General features: G+C 50.1%; 1 protein-coding gene across 3 annotated transcripts in view; it reads left to right on the top strand.

Moving 5' to 3' along the window:
- PNPLA7 (patatin like phospholipase domain containing 7) overlaps window positions 1–24,170 on the top strand; it is a 2,986,886-nt gene that overhangs the window by 2,587,498 nt on the left and 375,218 nt on the right. For all 3 annotated transcript variants that reach the window (XM_069609797.1, XM_069609798.1, XM_069609799.1), the window contains one exon: window positions 16,818–16,934. In XM_069609797.1, the coding sequence (XP_069465898.1) occupies window positions 16,818–16,934 (117 nt within the window). The remainder of the gene's footprint in view (window positions 1–16,817; window positions 16,935–24,170) is intronic.

Genomic DNA, 24,170 nt, shown 5'->3' with positions numbered 1-24,170 from the left:
CAGACGGGCTTGGTGATGAGGCCCTGGTGTTTGGGAGTGCCGAGATGGTGAGGCCCTGGCGGCTTGGGAGCGCTGAGGTACTGTGACACTGCTCCGGTGGAGTGGGGTAGGTCCTCTGCCTTGGTGTGTCCTGCCATGCCATTCGTAGATGGTGATGCCGATGGAGGCACGGCTGGCCACATTTTGGATGGTCCCGCTTCCTTGTCATCCACGTTGGCCTCGGGTGATGCCTGCATGCCTGTAGGGAACATAGGGAATGGCATGAGAACGCAGTCCCTCACATATTTTGGCATGCATTTCAGTACTTACGGCAGGGGGGGGTTGCACAGGGCAGTTTGACTCATGCTTGGGCCTGGCATGTTTACATTTTGCAATGGGTTGGTATTACTGGGGCTTGATATGTGATGGGTGGGGCATACTTTGGAATTGTTGGCCTAGCCATTTCATGACTTGCATGCATATGATGCACAAGCACAGCTGTCATGCCCCACTCAGTGAGGAGAGGCTGGTACTACATACGGCCACCTGGCAATGGGGCGATGCTGTGCCCCCACCATGGCTGTGTGTTGCATGGTGCTTGCATGTGTCCATTGACTGCCCTACCCACGACTCTGGCTCACAGGGATGGCCTAGGTGCACTGACACATGGGTGCTGCCATGGGTGCCTGTGTTCTCTCCCACACACTGCATAGACTCACAATACCCTGCTCTCTGGTATTCACACTGGGGGATGGAGTGGTGGCCTCTTCACATTTCAATTTACCATGGGGATGGGGGAGTGACTCGCCTCCTGGGTGCCGGTGCCTGCCTCCGCTCCTCCCCCTCCCTTGATAGAGGCCGGTGCTTACCTCCGCTCCTCCCACTCCTTTGATGGAGGCCATGTTTATGAGGGTGGTCCACTGCTTTTCCCTTGGGGCCAGCTCCGGTGGTGGTGGTGGTTGACCTCCCCCGGTCGCCTTGCTCTCGCTCCTGTGCTGTGCCAGGATGCCCCGGACATGGACCTGCAGGTCGTTTAGTCTTTTGCGGCAGTCCTCTCCATCCTTGGGGTCAAGGCCCGCCGCAGTAACCTTTTCACTGATCTCCACCCAGATCCTGTTACGCCGTTGGGACCCTGTCATCTTTTGTTGGGGCCTGTATAGTTCGTCCTGGTGCAAAACCTCCTACACAAGTATTGCCAGTTCACTGTCAGAGAAGTTGGGCTTGTGCAGCATAACCAAGCCAGACTTGCCCCTCACACGCTCCTGGGACATTTCAGTTCTTTTATTCAGCGGAGAGCTTCCAGGGGCTCTGATTTTCAGCAGATTGGGATTTCAAAAATGGCTGCTGCTTTGTTTCCCTTTCCCTTGGTGATGCATTTCCTGTGGCGGTATTAGCGTGCGCTGTTAGGGCACGTTGTGGGGTGCCACCGAGGCAAACTCAATGCTTGCTGGGTTTTCGGGTTTACAGCCTCTATTACCACTGAGCGGTGTTGGCGTCAACGCCCGGGCCTTGTGCGCGTGTTCGCCGACTTGTGAAAGGGCGCTGTATGCCCCGCGACTCCCGGTGTTAACGCCAATACCGCTCGGCGGGAATTACGCCCAGATACAGCCCAACCCGTGATGAGGCTCTGTGCGGTTCCATCGCTTGTTAACTGTACCACTTTGTTGCAGGATCAAAAACAATGACATATGAGTTTATCAAAAGTAAGCATGACATCAGAGGACTAACGCAGCATCGCTAGCAGGCTCTCTTGGTCTGCCGTCATCTTTTTTTTCAATCACCAGTTATTCTTTTTTCTGCAACCAAGTGGGTTTCTTTTTTTCCTTTCAAGTTTTCTATCCTTGCTTTGCCACAGTCAGACTTTGCAGGAGTCAGTACTCTGAAGATCGCCCTTGGCAACACACAGCCTATGTCTGGTATTTATATTTGTAACCATTGATTACCTCCAGTTTATACTACCCTCAGATTGTCACCCTCATTTTTTTTCAAAGACATTATTTGAGAGAAAAGCTAGAGCTGGATCCAAGATCAGCATTCAGCAAGGGATGGACTAGTTTGTAAATCTCTTTTCAATTTTTTTGATAACGTGTACACTTCAGGTGCTGGGTAGAATCAACACGCTATTAAGAAACTACTTATGTAAAGTTTTATTTTGGAAAATCACAGTATTGCTGTAGCTCTAGGCAATGGAAACAACAATGAAGGAATCACCTTGGAACAATTCCCCATTGTCCCCTGCTCTCAAGAATATCCTTTCCAAAAGAGAAGGCTCTATGGACTGATATTGCCACTGGTATTATCCACCAAACTTGGTAACTTTCCTAGAGTTCCCCACTGTGCTGTTCCCAAAGTCTTGCATCTGCTAGCGTTTAGGCAAAAGGGGGGTTGTGAAAACTCAAACACAAATAAGAAATCACAATAAGGCCTTTTTCTAATTGACCCCTTCATCTCGCAGATTCCTCATCTGTGATATCTATCTTCCAGCGCCATCTGCTCGTCAGAAACTTTTCTGCCACCAGGGTGCGCAGCACGGTGCCGTGTGAGCTCTGCTTGACGTCTCTATGCACCCCGTACCAGACATGACATTGGAGCCAGTATATATAGAGGTGCCGCACCCCATGACCTCAGTTCTTTTTTTTCCCTGCACTCTGCTTTCTACTAGGTACACCTCTCTTAGCTTTATTCGTATTAGCAAATTTGTTGCTTGGTCTCTTGAGTTCATCGCAATGCTGAATCTAACCAGGTCTTTGGGGTTCAAACCCTGCGTGGATTGGGGGCATCAGATGTAAGTATCAGACCCTCACCCCATATGCCTTTACTGCCTTGGTGAGAGTCACAATGCACAAGACTGTCCGAAGGATGACCCAAAGGCGCTTTGAGAATTTGAAGCAAAACCATTCACCTTTCTCCAGAAGGAGAAATGTGATAAGTGGAACCCCTCGAGGTCCCCGGGCGCAGCACCGAGGAGCAGTCTCCTGTCCGAAAGAACAAAAAGAAGAAGCACCAAAAGAGGTCAAGATCACCCAGCGGTTCTTTGCAACATCACTCATCTCCGTAAAGCGGAGCCATCACTCCAAGGAGGGAAGTGAGGAAGATGCCCCACAGGCACATTTTCCTACCAAACCATCTATTCCAGAGGAATGGAAGGCTTTCCGATTGATTATGCTAGACATCTTCACAAAGGCCCCAATGCCAGCGGCCTCGACATTGACACCGCCGACTCCGGCAGCTTTGGCTAAGCAGACAGATCCCACCACTCTTGAACGAGCCGGCAGGTAGTCTGCAGTAAGATGCAACAAGATCATGATGAGAGGATACAGCGTTCCGACTTTGAAGTCGCCCTCCTTACCTGTATTCCCACACCAGCAGCGCTTTTGGCTCTGTCTGGCACCAACAACGCCAGAGTTGCGAATGAGTCCTTCAACTCCTGAGAAGAGCATATATGTTCCAGTTATAGGGCATTTATGATGAAGATCCTGTCCCTTTCGGGAGGAAACCCTTCCACCCTAGGGAAGTGAGAGACTTCCCAGAGGCATTTTATGGGGAAAAGGGTGTCTTGGTGGGACTGGCAGCTGACCTGCAGGGGGCAAGTGGCCTGGACACCTCTCCAGAAGTTAACATGGTGTCTACTGCCACCCTGTGCAAGTCACAGGCAGCTTTCCAGCACTTGATGACAAAGTTGGTTGACACCATAGGGTTGACAGTCCCCTTGCAGCCTAAGATGCAGTATACCTGACTGACATCTTGGAATATGGCCTTAGAACGAGACTTTGCTGCCTTTCAATCAGGCAGTGGAGGGGCCCATGATGGAACTGTGGGCCAAACAACTTCAGTCCTCACATTGAACCGTGACCTGCCCAAGAAACACAGGCCAGCCCCTTCGGACCACCTATTTCTCTCTGCCCACGCTTCCATGGAGAGTTTGGTGGTAGAGGCCGCTACGGTGAACCTCAAGACCACTTAATTCCTGTCATTGCTCTGGGATAGGGAGAGCAAAAGATTGTATACATGGGGCAGGAAGATTTTCAGCTCTTTGAGCCTGGGTCTCCATGCCATGGCTACATTTTCCTTTGGCTTGTGGTCATTGATGGCTGAGGAGGCTGAGCACATCCCCAAAGAGGAGATGCAGGATTGATTTGAGGCCCTCGTTAAAGATGGCAAGGAAGCCTCCCGACAGATCTTGAAGTCTGGCCTGGACACTGCATACTGCGTCGCAAGGACCATGGCCACAGCACCATCTTCTGGAATTTTTCTTGGCTCAGGGTGTAAGAGTTTATTACTGACATCCAGGAGAAGCTCCTGGACATGACCTTCGATGGCATGAACTTGTTCGGCACAAGGCTGGCGAGTCGCTCCAGACGTTTCAAGCCTCTAAGGTGACTGCCAAGTCGCTAGAGATAGCAGTGGGGCAACAGCGGCCTGTGAGTCTGGCGGGCAGGGGTTTTTGCCCCTTTGTCACTTATGCCCAAATAGGTAGAGGTCAGGTTCCCTCGTGCAGGCAAGGACAATGTCATCCCACCAGGGGTAGGTTCTACGGTGCACTTATAGGGGGCACCTCTGCCTCCACGGTGCTCTCCACAACCTCCTGCGCAAAGCCATTCTGAAGGTCTCCCTTTGCAGCATTCAAGCACTGGGGAAAAAGAGAGGAACTGAAGCATGGGGCGTAGTGACGTGTTGTATATACAACTCCTAATGTCACTTCCCAAGCCGATGATGGAGCACCGAGCAAGACAGATCGACGGCCGAGTCGAGGTCCACTACGCCCCCTGTTGAAAAATTTCCATACAGCAGAGCTGGATGATGGATATCTATCAAGATGAGGAATCTGCGGGAGAAGAATCCATAGAAAGATCATTACGGTAAGTAATTTCTCCTTCTCAAGGATGGTATAGTCTCTATGTATCAATCAATGTGTTTTTCTCCACTGTTTTTGACCTCCTTAGGAATCATTTCCCCCCTCTTAAACTTGCCCTTGATCCTTTCTAATAAGGCCCCACTGCTAAAGTGGAATCTCCCCCCACTATCAGTTGGCCCGAGCAGAGCTTGTAATGCGCTAAGAGAAATGTCTCTAGAGCTTTGAGGGCCCAAAGGCTCAGGAATATATTTTCAAAACATTGCATGTTTTCCTACTTATGTGAATTCAGCCATTACCTATCTTCCCCTTGTATCAGACTTGCTAGAAATTACCCTTTTATCACCACCCTAGGCAATCAGGATTGCTGCACATGCTCTTTTTGATGATCTCAGCTATTATTACCTCCTCCACACAGCACCTCAGATATGCTTACTGTATTAGCAATGTCAAACGTTTTTTTCTTTAACTAGTTTTTTTGTTTTACTTTATAGGATGATTGATATCCTCTGTTTTAACTCACAACTGTATTAACAATCTACCACTGTTTGTTGTGTGGTAAAGGTCACTACTAGGCACCTTGCCTAATCTGCAGCATCAAGTGTCACTATTAATTCGAATAATCGCTGCACTCATTCGCACAAATGCAGGCATTATGAAGAAAATGCCGCCCGATGCAATCGTGTGCTTCTCTGCTTGATCTCAGCCCTCCCTGGGGCCGCCATTGAAACGCACAAGGTGTTCCCTTCCAAAGATGGCCGCCGGACCCAGCTCTGCCATACTTCCCAGCACATGACCCGCACGAGAGGTCCCATTGGCTGGGTGCTGGCATTTCTAGCCAACCACACGCCGGTAGGCGTTCGCTGGCCCTCTCCCCAAGGATCCTCTCCTAAGGATCACACCCTGTCTGGAGCTTGTCCGGAGGCGTCCGGGGCATAGAGTTCTGCCAACTTGCTGGTAAGCTGTCCCAGACACTGTGATTATCCCCAACCTCGTCATCGCCAAACTACATCTCAAGACCCCTAAGCGGCACACCCTGCGCCGGCACTTGCGCATTACTTCTATCGGGCATGTGCTTGCAATCACTCTGCCTCAATTGCTGTTATGAAACACCAAACCGCATTACCGTGAAACGCACTCTGAAAAATGCTTATTTGTATTAGCCTCGCCCAGGCTCAAGCACTATCTCCTTAGCCACACCTTACCCGACTGCACACTAACATTGCCACCCGTCTGCGCATCAGCATTTCACTAGTTCATGTTTACACCAGACTGCACCTGATGCTGCACAAACTGTAACCATTTTGTAGTAGCCTAGATGAAACGTATGCCGCACAACTGTATCTACCCTGCTACAGCCTTACAGTCTCTAGCATTTAGCCCATGCCTGTCCGCATGATCGAAACTAGGCCTAATGCCTATGCCTGATACTGAAACTGTACTTTTGCACCTTGCCAGTTACTTCATATTTAGCCTATGCCTGCCTGGTATTGCACATTTGAAACTGCTCTTTTTGCACCTTGCCAGTAATTTCGAATTTAGCCTAGGCCTGCCCTGATGTTGCACAATAGAAACTGCTCTTTTTGCACCTTGCCAGTAATTTCGAATTTACCCTAGGCCTGCCCTGATGTTCTGTAACTGAAATTGCAACCGTAATCTAACTGAAGCTGCACTTCCTCAACACCATATTAGCAAACTCGCACCGAGTCCTTGCCCACCTTGCTGTACCTACAACTAAATTGCCCACTACTTGCATTATATTAACTATGCTCCCTTGGCTTATTCTCACCATGTTCCCTTTCTGCATTATGAACAATAGCATTCCTTGCAGCAGCAATAGCTACATACCATACCACAATGGACTAGCTAAACTCAGCTGCCCCAGACACCATCCCATCCCCTGTCCCACACCCTTCCTCCCCACCTTCCCACCATTCCCACACACTGCCCATCCACACATCGCTGCCAAAGCTAATGCCACTCCAGTTAACACCCCACCCAGCACTATCAACCTAACTAAAGCTGACTACACTGCCACCAACCCTCACCGTCCCAGTCCACTAGGACACCGCCTTACAACTTACCCTACTCCCTATGTCCTTAATACAGACTCGGCGCCAGACTCCCCACTACATCTAGCAAGTGGCTTGCCACACCTAAGACCAAGACCACAACTAAGGACAGCGCTAATGCCACTAACACGACACTACTAAAGGGGGCACTACTCAATGCTAGATCCATAGTAGCCCACCCCACCGAAATTGCTGACATTATCCTCTCAGGAGACCTCGACTTCCTTGCTGCTACAGAAACTTGGTTGCATGAAGCTGCAGGACCCCACCTCACTCTTGCTATTCCCGACAACTACTCCATTCTTAGAGCGGACAGACCCAATGCTCGCGTAGGAGGCGTTGCAATCATCTTCAAATCCTCACTTGATTCAGACCGATCACTTCCCCTGCACTAAACTCGTGTGAGCACCTTACCATTAAAGTACAAACCACCCCTAAGAGTACTATTACTCTGCAACTAATATACAGGCCCCCAGGCCCTACAGGCCTCTTCGAGGAAGACATCACCTCTCTAATAGCAGAGAATTCCAAGCCCCACTCCCAAAACATTATTCTAGGTGACTTTAATCTAGGATACAATGACCCGAACGACATTCCAGCCGCTTCTCTGGCTAACGCCCTATCTGAGCACAACTTCACTCAAGTCGTTACACTACCTACCCACCAAAAAGGTAGAACCATCGACTGGGTCGCAGCCCTTAATTGCAATATCACCTGTAAAGCCCCATAACCTCTCGCATGGACTGACCACTCCCTCATAACATTTGACATCAACCTAAACAATCCTAACCCTAAGCAGAGCCCCCTCGCACCAGCCTGCCTTACGAGAAATAAGCGCAAAATCACTGCAGAGACCATCACTCCTCTGATCCTCCCCCTCCTCAACACACTCCCAGCCACAGCAGACCCTAACTCTTTAGTAACCACCTACAATGACTCCCTAACTAACGCCATTGATGCCGTTGCCTCTCTAAAACTACGCAAAGGTAAACCCAGAGCCCATTTGAACCCTTGGTACACACAGGAACTCAAAACTCTTAGAAAAGAGAAAGCCAAGATGGAAACCCTGTGGGAAACTAACCCATCAGTAGAAAACAAATCCAATCTCATGACCATCTCCTCCCATTACAAGAAAGAGATAATCTGCACCAAAAAAGAAGCCTACAATGTCAGAATTAATAACGCCCAATCCTCTGCTAAAGAGCTATTCACCATCCTGAAGGAATTAGAAAACCCTAACCCCCAGACTGATACCTGTGTCAAGGACAAACCATGGTGCACCAGCATCCAAAACGCCCTGGCTAACAAAATCACTGGTCTTCAAAATAAAATCGGATCAAAAAAGAATACAACTCTCAAATAGTAACGCCTTCATTCCTAGCACACCCATCCCGACCAGGGACTACCCCGGCTTCACATTCAAAATGGTCACTATTCCCGAAATCCAAAAAATCATAACCTCTCTCAAACCCTCTAACTGTAAAGGGGATAGCTGCCCCACCCAGATCAACAAAGATGCTGTGCGAGACCTAGCCCCCTTCATCTCCAAACTAGTAAACCTCTCCTTTTCGACAAACTCTGTACCTAACAACCTGAAACAATCATGGGTTCTCCCCTCCTAAAAAAAAACAATCTCTCGACCCTGCCATTCCCACCAACTACAGGCCTATCACCACGGTCCCCTTCCTGCTAAAAATACTCGACAGAGTTGCCTACCTGCAAATTCAAGATTACTTGGAGTCCAACCAACTGCTAGGCCTGCGTCAATCTGGCTTTCGGCCTCAACACGGAACGGAAACTGCCCTTGTTGACCTCAAAAGTCAGATTGACGACATCAAAGACAAAAATAAAGCAGCTATCCTACTCCTCCTAGACCTCTCAGCAGCCTTCGACCTGGTTGACCATAAAATACTCTGTAACCACCTTTCATCTGCTGCCCACTTCTCCCCTTCTGCTGTCATGTGGATACAATCATTCCTAACCAACAGAACCATGAGGGTCTTTTCATCTGTGGCTGCAGCAGACCCCATCCCCATTACTTGCAGTATCCCACAAGGGTCCTGCGTCTCCCCTACCCTCTACAACATCTTTACAAAATCCCTCTTTGATAAGCTGGACCATCTGGGTGTCACATCAACTACACGGATGACACCCAGATACTCCTCACCATCACTGGTAACTACAACACAGACGCCACTAGGATTAACAAAATCTTCGCCATCATTCAGGCATGGATGGCCACACACGGCCTCTGTCTGAATGATGAGAAGGCCCAACTTCTCCTAGTCGGATCCCCCAATAACTTACAGAAACTTAACCCAGATTACTCTAACTTCATCATTGATGGCAACATCATCCCGGTCATGAAAAGTGTGAAAACCCTAGGCTTCTACCTTGATACCAATACCAACCTTTCCAAACAAGTTAACATGACCACCTCAGCCACCGCCTACACTGGGAAACTAATTAGGGCCTGCAGACCGTTTCTATCCACGAACAGCTGCCTCATTCTGGCTAGGGCCCTCATACAATCGAAGCTTGACTACTGCAATAGCCTCTACCTTGGTGCCAGCCAAGATATAATCAAGAAACTTCAGATCCTTCAGAATAATGCGCTGAGAGCAGCTCTAAATATTCCTAGGAGACAGCACATCTCCCACACAAGAATATCCTGCAAATGGCTATCCATCCAACAAAAAATCGACTTAAAAACCCTCTGCCTTACCTACAAAGTTCTAAACCACCTAGCCCCCCCGTACCTTACCAACAAACTTACCTTAAAACCAAACACTAGAATTACATGATCCTCCAACACTCTTTGTCTCACGGTGCCCAGATTCACCGCCAAAAGAGCCAGAGGCTCGAGCTTCACTGTCCTTGCCCCTCAACTTTGGAACACCTTGCCGATGAACATTAAACTAGCCAAAACCTTCCAACTGTTCAGAAAACTAGTCATCAGCTGGCTTCTGGAGAAGGCAACCCTCAGATAGGCTAGCATATTATTAACTGTATATATTGTACATATCCTGAAATCTAACTGCCTGCTTGTACATTCATTTTTTTTTTTTAAATCTGTTTTTATTGTTTACATTGTGCCAATAACATGGTTACACACCAAAACAAAGTGCAGTTACAACCGCCCCACCCTCCCTCCCCCCAATCCCAACTGTCCGGACCCAAACGTGATGCACCACAAGTTCAGCTTTGTGATTGTTGTGAGTCAATTGTGTCGTTGCCAGAGGAGCTTTCTGCATTGGGGTTGAACAATGTAACAGTTAGCTCCACCCATTGTAGGAGGTCGTCTGAGGTGTCCTGTCTTTGTTGGCGCTGGGCCATCTCCCAAGCTGCAGTTTCGGCATTCGTCCATTTGCGAAGGTCTTCCCACCATGTTAGCAGGCAAGGGGGCCTGCGGGCGCTTCCAGTTCATGGCAATGCGTCTCTTTGCCAGCATATACATTAGGTCTTTTAGTTTATTGAGTGGTCTGTTCTTCTTACTTCTGGGGTATCTACCAAGGATACATGCTTGTGGCGTGTGGACCTCCAGGGTGATGTTCGCCTCGGCCACCTTAGTTTTGACCTGGGCCCAGAAGGACTGTATGGCGGGGCATCCCCAGAACATGTGTGTCATCACTGCGTGGGATTCGTTGCATTTAGGGCATCCCGTACTCACGGCTCCACTAAATCTGGAAATGATGTCTGGCGTGAGATACGCTCTGTTCGTAATGTAAAATTGGATGAGTTGGAACCTGGCGTTCCTGGATACCTTCTTGTGGTATACCATTATGGCCTCCCATTCTTTGTCTTCAAACTGCGATCCAAGTTCCTGTTCCCACATTTCCTTGCACTTAAGGCTTTGCTGGGTGACGCTGTCTAGCAATGTGTCATATATTCTGGAGGTCTCGTGGCCTCCCTCCGCCGCCCCGAGCAGGCTCTCTATGTTTTCGTGTCCAGTGTTCAAGTTCTCCATCGTGGGCCAGCGAGCTGCTAGTCTCTTGACCACTGCATTGTGTAGTAAGAACTGTCCGGTGTGGATTCCAGAGACTTCGTGTAGCTCTGTGAAATTTAAGATTCCTTGGTCGTCCACCAGGTCGCCCAGGGTGGCAATGCCGCAAGGTTCCCAAGTGTCTCTTATTATCCTTTGGCTTCCCGGTCTGTTAGTCATGATGGCAGTTATTGGGATCTGTGGAGAGTAGGGGTCCGGGAGCAATGCGGCCCTGCAGGCCCTTCTCCATATCTGGATACCCAGGAGGATCAGGTACGAGTGAGGTTGTTTGGTTCTGGGTTCAGACCATAGCAGATCCCTGAGGAGCAGTTGCATGACTCCTGGTTGCAGCAGGCGAGTGTCTGTAGTGGCCTCGTCGGCCATCCATTGTATCACATGCTTCAATTGTCCAGCAAGGTAATACAGTTCGAAGTTAGGTACCCTGAGGCCCCCCCTGTCATACGGTCTCTGCATCGTTTCCAGGGCGACTCTGCGCCTTCCATCTTGCCACAAAAACGTCCTGCACAGCCTATGTAGTTCAGTGAAGAATTGTCGTGGTATGTTATATGGTACGTTGGTGAAGAAGTATAGGAGTCTGGGCAACGCTACCATTTTTAGTAGGCCCACTCTGCCCGCCACCGACAGTGGTAGCTTGCTCCAGAATTCCATTGATCTTGCCAGACCTTCCTTTGCCCTTACTGTATTCAGCACGTGCTCTGTCTTGGGGTCTCTGTGCACCTCAATGCCCAGGTACTTAAAGGAGGAGGGTTCCCGTTTCAGGGCTAGTTTGGGAAGCTTATCGGTCGCTACTCCGCTCAAGGCGGCTAGGGGGAACAGGCAGGATTTATTATGATTGATCTGGATCCCCGTATATCTGTGGAACCTGTCTAAGGTTTCTAGTATGTAGGGCAGCATGTGTGTAGGGTTGGTTAGGTAGAGGAGCATATCGTCGGCGTACATAGAAATCACATGGTTCACCCCGTCTACCATTATGCCCCCATCTCCATATTCTTGTCTCAGGTATGCTGCCACTGGCTCTATAGCCCTGATATACAGCATGGATGATAGGGGGCAACCCTGCCTAGTTCCTCGAGAAAGCTCCCATTTGTGTGAGAAGGTGTTGTTGGTGCGTACTCTGGCCTCCGGGTTGGTGTAGAGGAGTGTGACCCACTTAATGTAGCTAGGCCCTAACCCCAGCTTGGACATGGTAGCCAGGAGCCATTTCCAGCGCACTGAGTCGAACGCTTTGGAGGCGTCCAAGGACGCCACTGCGCATTGCGTCCGTCTGCCTTCGGTGCTGTAGATGACATGGTGCAGTCTGCTTAGGTTTTCTGTGATGGTTCTGCCGGGCACATATGCCGTCTGGTCTTGGTGGATCAGTGTCGGGATGACTCTACGTAACCTCATGGCCAGGATTGCCGCGAGAACCTTATTATCTGTGTTTAATAAGGACAGGGGCCTATATGAGCCGCACTCTGCGCCGTCTTTGTCGGGTTTTAAGAGTGGTATAATGGTCGCCTCCCTCATGGTGCTAGGTAGTTGACCTGTATCGTATGCCTCATTGAAGACTTGAGAGAGCAGCGGGGCCAGTTTGTCTTCATAGGCCTTGTAGAACTCGCCTGGGAGTCCATCCGGGCCCGGTGCCTTCCCAGAGGGAAGGGTTCTAATGACCACTGCAACCTCTTCGGGGGTTATTGGCCCTTCCAGGGATTCAGCCGCATGTTCCTCAAGGTGTGGTAATCTAATGATGTCCAGTGCATCCTCTATTTCAGTGTCTGTGGGCGGTGGGGAGTCGGTGTAGAGGGCCTGGTAAAACCCAGCGAATGTATGGTTTATGGCGGCTTGTATGTGCGCGTCTATGCCGTTATCGTCGCGTATGCGGCAGATGGGTGTTGTGGGGGTTTCCCGCTTGCAAAGCCATGCTAGTATTTTGCCCGGTTTATCACCGAGGGCATGGTTCCTTTCGATGTACTTGGTGTAGCTGAGTCTCCCGAGGGCCTCCCAGTGTTGTAGGCAGGCCTTCTTTAGTTCGATTATTTTGTGTACGTGGGCAGGGTCAGAGGAGGCTATGGATTCTAGGTGCTTCAGCTCATCTTCGGCGCTAGCCAACTTAGCTGTGATAGAGTTTTGGGCTCCCCCTGTGATGGCTATCATCTCCCCTCTGATCACTACTTTGTAAGCTTCCCATGCCGTGCGGACGTGCTGGACGCTGTCCATGTTCGTCTGCCAATAGTTTACCGTGCATTGTCTGATCTGTTCCTGAAATGCCTTATCTAGCAGTGCTTCGCCTCTGAGTCTCCATGTGGGTATGGGGGGTCGGGGTGCCATTATTGTCCAAGAGGTTACTATGGGGGAGTGGTCCGACAGTACTCTGGCAAGGTATTGCGTATCTTCAAATGTGTCTAAGTGTTCTTCGCTCACCAGTAAACTGTCAATTCTGGTGTGTACCGCATGTGGAGGTGAGTAGAAGGAGTAGACTCTGCCTTCCGGGTGCCGAGTCCTCCAGAGGTCTAGTAAGGCGTATTGATGTAAAAGGGCTTTCAATATTTTAGCGGGAGGGGAAGGGCGGGTATGTTTGCTATCTGATCTGTCCATGCGTGGATCAAGGGTGCAATTGTGATCCCCACCCCATATGAACGTGCCGTCTCTGTCCGGACTGAGCCGGGTGTATAACGAACGGAAGAAGACCGTCGCATTGTGGTTAGGGGCATAAGTGTTCACTAGGCAGAATTCTCTGCCTTCAATGGTGCCTCTGAGCAAGGCCATCCTCCCTTCGTTATCGATATTAGTGTATGTTAGGTTGATGGGAATGGAGGGGGCAATCCATATCAGAACTCCCCATGCATAGTTGGAGTACGTGGTGCCTATCAGGGTTCCTCTCCAATTCTTAGCCAGTGCTGCTAGCTTCTGTGCATTCAGGTGGGTCTCCTGTAATAGGGCAATTCCTATCTTGTGGCGTTTAAGGAAGGTGTGGACCCTGTGCTGTTTAATGTAGCTGTTCAGGCCCCTCACGTTCCATGACATGACTTTGACTGTGTTATTCATGGATGTGGCGTATATGTGGGTATGTGGGTGGGCTGCATTGTGGCGACGCCCTCTGGCCTATCTGTATGCGGTTCAGTGGCTTGTTCTGGCAGGAGCTCCTGCTGAGTCTAGGTCGGAGTGGTGCTGTGTGGTGATCAAGGTGGTCCTGGACTTCCCCTTTAACTAACTGGGACGGGATTCCAACAGGCGGGCTCCCGTCCTTACGAACAGTGAACTCGGCGTTAGCCGTTAACAGAACTAGTCTAGCGGGGTTCCCCCCGTTCTGACATCCCCGTTTCCGCTCCATTAGACCTACGGTCTCTTGGTGCCCTACGGGCGGGTTAGTCACCCAAAGAGATTCGGGGGTGCGGGCCAATCCCTTGGTAGTGTCCGACACTACGCGGTGCCATTCGGTCAGCTCCTAGACACTCATTAGTGCCACAATCTGCAAGGTAAGGATGCTGCGCATGCTTCCCAATAAGGAGGTTTCGTTAGGCTTCCCTGGGGGTGCCGTTTTCTCGTGTTTTCCGTTGCCTTCCATCTATGTCAGGGATCTGCTCCCTGTTCATCCATTCATTTATTTCTGCCAGCGATTCGAAGAGGTGCGTTCTATTGTTGTGGATGATCTTTAGTCTGGCCGGGTACAGTAGCATGTATCGCAAGCCCGCATTTTTCAGTCTGGCCTTAATGTGGGCGTATTGAGCTCTACTTCTCTGAACCTGGAGGGTATAGTCCGGGAAGATTGCAATTTTGGCAGAGCCAAATTCTATGCGGCCCCCGTTCCGTGAGTGAGCCAGGATAGTCTCTCTGTCTTTATAATTGAGGACTTTAGCAATTATCGGCCTTGGCGGATTCCCCGGTGGTGGGCGTTTAGTGAGGGATCTGTGCGCCCTCTCGATGGTGAACCCCTGAGACAGTTTGCCAGCTCCGACCCCTTGTAGCAGCAGATTTTCGACGAAGTTCGTGGGGTCGTTGCCTTCTGTTCCCTCCGGCAGTCCAATGATCCTGATGTTATTGCGGCGCGCCCGTCCTTCCGCCTCGTCCGCCCTGTCTTCGAGGTTCTTAACTTTTTGGGCCAGGGCATCTACCTCAGTCAAGAGGCAGGTTTTTGCTTCGGTGTTTTCCTTTACCTGGGACTCCAACGCTTCAGTTCTGCCTGCAATGGAGCGCACATCCTGTCTAAGTAGATTTAAATCGATGGCCACGGCGTCTATTTTGCCCTCCATGGTTTTTGGAGCGCCATGATGGCTTCCAGTAGTTGCGAGTTCGTGGGTTCGGGGGGCCCTTCCTCCGAGGCCGCCGAGGCGCGGGGGCGGCGCCTGGTTTGGGGGTGCCTGTGGCTGCGAATGCCTCCATCGTTGTCTGCTTGTGCTTGTTCCTGGCGCCTTTTACGGACATCTCTTGTGCAGGCGGGCTTGGGGGTGGAAGTCGAGCTCTGGAGTGTGTACTGTGGTGCCACCCCAGAGCGCGCGGTCTTGCGGTTCAATTCAGTGCGAGTGTGTGCTCCGTGGCGCCCACCGTGGCGGCCTAAGAAGGGGGACCGGCAGTGGGGTGCAGCCCGTCTCCGGGGTGATGCAGTGGGCTCGATCAGTTGAGCCGAGTGTCCCCCCCAGCCCCACCTCCACTCCGTACCTCGCAGTGTGGTGTCGCCTCCGGGCGTGGCCGATCCTCGGGTCCAGGCCTTTCGATGCATGCCCCTGCCGCAGGCGCCACGGGCCACGCGCCAGGGAGGCGCACGGAGGCGGGTGCAGTCCCCGGTCAACGGACAACAGGGTCAGCAGTCCCCGGGCCGCCGGAGCCTGGGGCAATCCTCCTCCTCCGCACTGTTCTTCGGCGCGTTGCGGCGCTCGTCTCTTCCGTCGTCAGCAGGCAGCCGCCATTTTAGGCCATGCACTCTCCACCTTCACCACGGCGGATCTCCTCGTTGGAGCTGTGCCCAGGTCTCGGGCCAACGTCGGAAGGACAGCAGGCTGTACTGAGGCGAACTCCGGGTAGCAGGTATAGTTTAATTCAAGTTAGATGCAGATTGTGGGCAGAATGATGGGCGCATCGGCGGAGCTGCAACGAAGCGCGGCTTTCTCACATGGCGGTTGGCCACGCCCCCCGCCTGCTTGTACATTCATATATGGCATTTTACCGCCACATTTGTCTAATTGTAAGTTTTGTCTTGATATTCTGTAACTTTGTAACCTTCCGCTAAGCGCCCATATACCCCTGGGTCTGGAGCGCTATACTAAATAAAATAAACAAACAAAACAAACAAACAAACTACATCTAGAACTAAGCAGACAGTCTGAAGTTAGGAGAATGGTTATGACTGTGCTGGGTCTTAACCAAATACAAACCTTCACCTCCTCTCGGCTGTGCCTTATATATGCAACAAGCTTACAAAAACACTGCTTGTTTTTACCAAAGGTGTTATAAATGTGTCCCCAGCCACTGAATATGCTGTTGTATTTTACCTGGATTTATATTCGGAACTGCTGCATTACAGGAACCATGCTGTTTTTACCCACTCTTCTATCTGTGATTTGATAAAACAACTATGTAAACAGTATGCTGCATTTTTCTGACCAGAATGTTAACGATTTGCATTTTTAGGTAGATGATATCGAAAATGCAATTGGTTAACATTACTGACTTTTGCATTTAAAACGTAGAGGGATTGTGGGTTAAGGTGGTAGGGCAGTGTGGAAGGGACGAGGTAGGGCTTTTGAAAGACTGCGGTATGGGGTGGAACCCCCTGTGTAGGGCAGGTGAAGGAGGGGTTTATTTTCCCGACCATTATTTGTAAAAATGCAGTCTGTGATAGAGGTTTGAGACAGATGACTACATCCATTAAAACAACTGTACTTGGAGGATAAGTGTTTAAAAACTAATCCTCTTTGCTGTTTTCTCGTTCTCGTAGGTTCTCTGTGGAGGTATGTTCGTGCCAGTATGTCTCTCTCCGGGTATATGCCGCCACTCTGCGACCCCAAAGATGGGCATCTACTGATGGATGGAGGGTACATCAACAATCTTCCAGGTATGTAGGTGTCTTTTCACCATTTCCTTTGAGGTGTCTGTGTGGCCATTTGGTGCTTGTAATTTACTGTCTGCAACAGGTAATTGTCCAGGTGCCTTCTTTTCTACTAAAATGATCTGTCTAATGTAATCACAACATCCTACTCCAAGAAACTGGTCTTCATTGTAAAATAGAAGTTGCACAGTGTTTGAATATGTGGCTTTTTTCACATGGAAATTCAAATGACAGTTGGGAAAATATACTAAAAACATGGGAATTGTCATCATCCAAATAGCTCTATGGTCAAGTACCTTCATAAATGGCTTGGTGAAGGACTCATGGACACCTGTGGGGACGTATGGGATGTAGCCAAAATATATATTGAGCCACGTCTGTTCCCAGACCTCAGCTCTTTTATTTTGTCTCGTACCGTAGATGCTGCTCTGTGGAACATTGGCCATTATATTTGCTGGGTCTGTGATTTTCTGTTTGCCAACATATTTGGTGTTAAAGCCTTGCATGGGGTTAAAGTGGAAGATGTCAGTGTTCAATGTACACCAGCGCCATTCCTGATACCTTTCATTGGGTCATGACACTGATCACTGCAGTTTATGCCAATGAACCCAAAGGGCATCCGGGATTGGGTAGCAAAGGTATTCACCATAAGGGTTGGGGAAAGGAGAGTACCCTTTGGTCCCCTCCACCCAGCCATGATGCGCTTTTTCATCTCTGTGTTGCTGTTCCGCGGATCTGGCCTGGACTGTGGAGCTGGCTAAGAAGAACATAGTGCGGAACGAAATCTCTTTGTTGAAGTGAGTCTTTCTCTTCAAGAGACTGCTTTTCTTTTCTCTCAAAGTGACACTGACTTGAGGCTCAATCTCCAGTCCCTAAGTCAGCGGAAGAACTGATTCAATGGATTCTTTCCTCCTATGGATTCCTCATCTATGACATCCCTATCCCAGCGGAGCTGTTCTCCAGAAAACTTCCTGCTGCCAATGGGTGCAGCACGCCTGCGCACCGTTCCATCCGACGCCTCTGTGGCCCCACGTATGACATCAGAGCCACTATATTTAGTGACGCTGCACCCCATGAACTCAGTTCCTTTTTTCCACGCACTCTTTTTGCTAATCGGGAACATGCTTGTCGAGCTTAAAGAATGTTTCTAACAACGCCAGGCCTGATCCATCTAAGGCCTCCGGCTTGAAGCTATGTGCGGATTGCGGCTGACAGATGCCTGTCACGGATTTGCATTTAATCTGCCTTTACTGTTTGGGCTAGGACCACGACACCCGGGACTATGGGTCGTGCCAGTCCATGCACCGGAAGTCCCTACGGGAAAGGCAGGTGAAGATTTTCACCTTCGTCCACAAGGCGAAGTGTGAGGCTCTACGATCTCAGTCGAGGTCATAAGGTGCGGATCGGCACTCCGAATATCGGGCTGCTTCGCGCAATGAAAAAGAGAAGGAGGAGGATGGGAAGAGGTCTCACTCTCTCCGGGTGGGTCCTCGCTCTGGCATTCGTCTTCTTGAAAGAAGAGCCACCACTCCAGGGGTTCACCTGAGCGGCCAAAAGAGGTACCTTTTCCAACCCAATCCTCCACTCTGGAGGAATGGAATAACTTGTGCCTGAAGATGCTAGACATCTTCACCCAGGCGCAGACAGCTCTGGCTTCGGTGCCTGTGGCACAGTCAACGGCACCGTCGACTTTGAGTATGGCACTGCAGGGGCTCACTGCGTCTGTTACGACTGGCAGTGCACCCTCAGGGGACCACCCTTGCATGGCTACGTGCTTGGGCTGGGCCCAAAATTAAGCTGTGGTAGCTCAGCACCCACAGGTCCGCTTTTGGGCATCGGAGCACTGGCACCAATGTCGGCACCGTGGACGCCACAGTTCTGCAGGAATACGTCCAGCTCCCGATGGATGCTTTTATGTCTAAGATGTATGACATCTATGACGATGAGTTTACCAGATCGCGTTTGTGCTGGAACCTCAGGGCTCTAGAGAAGTGAGGGATTTCCCAGAGGAATTTTTCAGGGAAGGTGAGAAAGCTCTGGTACTGGCAGCGGACCTGCAAGGCGCCAGTGGGTAGACACCTCCCCGGATATTGATTTCTTGCCAGCTCCCACCAATGGAAAGCCCCAAGCTGCGTTCCAGCGCTTGATGGCAATGGTGGCCAGTACTTTGGGATGGTCTGCTCCAACCAGGTCTAGGGTGCAATATGAGCTGGATGAGACACCCAAAAAGGAGACGCTCCTTCCCTTCAATGTGGCGGTGGAAGCGCCTGTGCTGGAGGCCTGGGAAAAGCCTGCCACTGTGGACAGAGACATGGTGAAGAAACACTGTCCCGCCCTGCCAGACCCGACCTTTCTCTCCTCCCATGCTTCACCTAAGAGTTTCATGGTCCAGGCTGCCACGGTTAGCCTAGAAACATCTACCTTCCTGTCCCTTACGACTGTCAGGGAGAGTAAGAAGTAGGATGCATGGGGCAAGAAGGTGTTCGCGTCACGCAGTCTGGCACTGCAGAATGTGAATGTCTCATGCACCATGGCAAAGTTTTCCGTTGGCTATTGTCCAATGCGGCCGAACAAATCCCTGAAGGGGAAATAAGGGACAGATTCTAGACCCTGGTCTCTGATGGCAGGAAGGTGGCACCCCAAACTCTGCAATCGGGGATGGACACAGTGGACTGTGTAGGTAGGGTCATGGCCACCAGCACAGTGGTCAGGCCCCGCCTGGCTGAGGACATCAGGTTTTGTGGCCAACATCTAAACTAACTTGTTGGGACATGCCATTCGACAGCAACAAACTTATCTTTTGGAGCCAAGAATGGCGACATTCTCCAGAAAGTTTAATCGTCAAAGGCGACGGCTAAGTCCTTGGGGCTTGCCATGCAACAGACCTCCGCACAACTGTCATCCCAGGGCATGGGTTTTCGCCCCTTGACTGCCTTTAGTCCGAGAGACTGAGGCCAATCCATCCCGTGAAGAGGCAACCGCTTACCTAAGGGTAGCAGAAGAGGTGCCCAGGGCAGGTGGCGTTGCCACGGCCCTTGTCCCTGCCATGCCCCAAGGTGCCAAACCTCAGTGAAGTGTTTTACTATGCATCTCTGGTGGGTGTGAGGCTGTCCTTGTTCAGCACTGGATGGTCAGAGACCACATCTGAAGATTGGGCCTTTGAGGTCATCCAAAAGGGTTATTGCCTCCCATTTCTCCAGCATCCCCTCGGCCCACAGTCCCCTGCCACCCCCTTGTCTCTGAACCCAATCCTCCTGGAGGAGGTCTATCAGCTTCTAGCAAAATGCGTGATTGACGTGGTTCTGTGCTCAGAACGAGGAAGGGGGTGGTACTTCACCTATTTTCTGGTGCTGAAGAAGGACAGAGGCTTGCGCCCCATTCTGGATCTGCGGCTACAGAACATGTTTGACGCCAAGACAAGTTCAAGATGCTTACTCTAGCATAGATCCTGCAAGCCCTCGATCTACAGGACTGAGTGGTCTCCCTGGATCTTCAGAATGCTTACTTCCAAGTGCCAATTCATCTAAAGCACAGGAAGTACCTAAGGTTCATAGTGGGCCAACATCATTACCAGTTGAAGGTCCTGCCATTCAGTCTATCGTTGGTGCTCTGGGTTTTCACCAAGCTGCTGGCAGTGGTAGCGGCTCGCCTCATGAGAGAAGACATCCATGTCTTTCCCTACCCAGACAACTGTCTCATCCAAGCTCACTCTCCAGATCTAGTGTCAGAGCATCTACTCTGCACATGCACTCTATTGCACGGTTTGGACTTTTCCGTAAACTTCAAAAAGTCTCCGGATCTGCTGTCAAAGTGTCTGTGATTCATCAGGGCAGTCTTGGACACTCACCTGGGCAGGGCTGTCCCGCCCGAGGATCGAGTGGCGCACATCTTTCGGATGGTCAGTGTCCTCCAATCACAGGAACAAGTGTGGGCCTCGGCTTTGCAGCACCCTCTGGGCTGCATGGCCTCCTGTATCCTTCTGGTGCCGGAGGTGAGGCTGCGCATGAGATCGCCTCAGTGGCTTCTCTGTTGCCAATGGTTGCAGTTCCAGGGCCACATGTCGGACCTTCTACAGGTCTCGAACCAGGTGGCAAGGATCTGCAACACAACTTGCTGAGAGGTGCGTTGCTTCATCAAACTTGCTCTGCGGTCACGGTTGTCACAGACGCATCTCTGACTGGCTGGGGCGCTCATCTGTCAGACATGACTGTGGTCTCCTGCAGAGTTTCAGGGACCCATCAACCTCCTGGAGTTGAGGGGGATCAGAATGGCCCTTGTTGCTTTCCTCCCCTCTGTGAAACGCAAGACTGTCCTGATTCTGACAGACAGCATAGTGGCCATGTACTACCTCAACAAATGAGGTACTGTGGAGCCCTAACCCCTGTGCAGAGAAGCAATGAAACTGTGGTTCTGGGCTCCGGAGAACAGCTTCTCTCTGACGGCAGCTCATCTGGCCAGACGAGAGAATGTCACAGCTGATGCCTTCATCAGACAGACTTTGGCCTCACAGGCGTGGGAGCTCTACCGCAAAGTTCTTGAGGAGATCTTCTCCTTTTGAGGGACTCCTCAAGTGGACCTCTTCGCTTCCAGTGCTAACAGGAAGAGTAAGTTGTTCTGCTCCAGGGAATTTCCTCATCAGGGAGTTTTGGGGGACGCACTGACGGTCGAGTGGACTTTCAACCTCCTTTATGCATTCCCACTGATCCCTGTCGTTCCTCTGGTTCATAAGAGATTGCACCTGTTCAGAACCACAATGATCCTGATCGACTCCCAGACTGGGCCCGGAGAATGTGGTATCTCGAGTTGCTGGAAATGTCCATTTGCCCTCTGTGGCGCCATTCGAGGAGCGCAGAATATCCAAGGGGTGGTTCATCTCAACCTAGGCAGCCTGAACATTCATGCTTGGCTACTGAAAGGCTGAGATACAAGGAGTGGGTCTTGTTGGAAGACCTCCTCTGTGTTCCTTCCAGCTCAGAGGACCGCTACAAAATCCATTTATGCCTGCAGGCGCTTCACATTTTCAGCTTGATGCCAGGAGAGGGGCCTGGATCATTTATCCTGTCGTATGTCCCCTGTGTTGGATTTTGTGCTATGTTTGGCCCAGGGTTACCTGCAGATTGGCGGTGTGAAGGGTTATCTCGCTGCTATTTCAGTGTTCAAGAGGTCCCCAAAACTGGGCTTGTTTTTCGCATTCCCCATTGTTATGCAGTTCTTGCTGGAGTTGTGTAACCAGTTTCCTCCCCGCCAGTTTGTGGTTCTAGTATGAGATTTGAATTTAGTTTTAACATTTCTAATGGGTGCTCCGTTTCAGCCCCTTCATTCATGTTCTATTAGATTGCTCACCCTTAAGGTGATTTTCCTGGTTGACATTACTTTTGCAAGACGGGTGAGTGAGCTCCATGCATCTGTTTTACATCCCTATTTGTTTTTTCCTAAAGAGAAGGTAACAATGGGAGTGAGGCCTTCCTTTCTGCCGAAGGTGATCTTGGATTTTCATCTCTCTCTCTGAAGATCCATCTTCTTGTGTCTTTTCTTCCACCTCACGCTTCCAAGGCAGAGGAATGATTCAATCTGCTGTACCCGGTACAGCATTTTTGCACATGTTTTCTAAGCATTATTGTTTGGATTCCCTTTCGGGTCTGGATGCCTCTTTTGGTAGGGCAGTCCTCCAGTGGTTTCTGGTTTAGGTGATGTTCTTGCTTCCTTCCTTCCATGTATACATACAGCTTTGGGAGTCTAACATAGATGAGGAATCTGTGTGAGGAAGGAATCCATTAGAAAAACAAATTACTCACCTCTCTGTAATGTTCTTTCTGATGTTTGTCCCTCCAACGGATTCCTCATAGCCCTCCCTACCTCCCCCTCTAGTACACCATTGGTTCTACGATTCCTCAGCATCAGAGTGCTAGGGAAAAAGCGTGGAAGTGAGTTCATGGGGTGCAACGCTGCTATATATACTGGCCCTGATGTCCTATCCGGTGCGGGCGCGTAGAGGCGTCGAATGGAGCCAACGCAAAGCTGTGCTGTGCCCCCTGGCAGCAGAAAGGTTTCCGGAGAACAGCTGCGCTGGGATAGGGATATCATACATGAGGAATCTATGGGAGGAACATCCATCAGAAAGAACATTACTGAGAGGTAAGTAATTTGTTCATCACTGCACTAGGAATGTGTCAACTGTATATTAAAGCCAACATAGAAACGTCTAATAGCATGTTCCCAGTTCAGTTGGTCTTTGGCAAGGGACATTTCTTTCGATGAACCTGATCTCCTCCTCTGGTACCATGAAAAAGAATGTTTGTTCCTGGTATGGGAAGCGCAGTCTCACTGGAAACAATATAGAGTACTTAATTTGCTGTTCTCGCAGTAGTTTCCTAACACCCTGGAATGATTTGGGCTCATTTTGGACAGTGATGGTGAAATCCGGGAATAGAAAGATAATGCTTACCTTGTACTGTAGATCGACCTTATCCCATAACAGCAGCAAGTCCCTGTCTCTATAATTAAGGATGCAGCCAATATTAGACCTTAGTAGTGCTTCCAGCTAAGGCTTAGGTGCTAACGAACAATGTGCAGGCTCCACAGTAAACAACAGTGACAGATCCTGGCCACCAAGGGTATTCTTCAGTAGGTCTTCCACAAAGTCTTCCATTTTGTTGTGCAGGTCATTCTCAGGCACCTCTACAATGCAAACGTTATTATAACTCGAGCACAATTCTAGTTCTCCAGCATTGGATCTTTCATGGATTGACATGCTCATTATTATTCCCTGTCGTCAGGCGGGCATCCTCTGTAATAATAAAGCAGTTTTGCTTTAAACTTAAAGGTTTGGTACTTGTATAACCTATTGTTGCCACCTTGGGCCATACTGCCCCAGCCAATGACAGTGGTCCTCCTTAGCTACACTCCTGGTGGCCATATTCAGATTTTTACTGCACGTTTAAGTGTTGCGAGTCCTCTGTTTTCGCTCCTCAATATTCTTTGTCTATTCCTTTTTCATCTAATTTTGAGAAACGCTTTAAACTTTTTTCTTCATCATCGGTCACGGCTGTGAGTGCCAGTAGCGGGGATCCGTTGCCGGTGAAGTTCTGAACATCAACTGTCTTCAGAGAGGCCCTCTTCTCGATTTTCAGGGCCTTTCCATGCAGGAATGGCAGAAGCCAGTCTGCTCTAAGTGTCGACTTAAGAATAGTGTTGTGGATCATCAACACGAGAAATTCATCTATTGCCTGCACCCACACGGTG

Source organism: Ambystoma mexicanum, chromosome 8 (assembly GCF_040938575.1).
Source record: "Ambystoma mexicanum isolate Mex_15411 chromosome 8, UKY_AmexF1_1, whole genome shotgun sequence".
NCBI lineage: Eukaryota > Metazoa > Chordata > Amphibia > Caudata > Ambystomatidae > Ambystoma > Ambystoma mexicanum.
The sequence above is the reverse complement of the archived record's forward strand: the minus strand, read 5'-3'. Positions and strand labels throughout refer to the sequence as shown.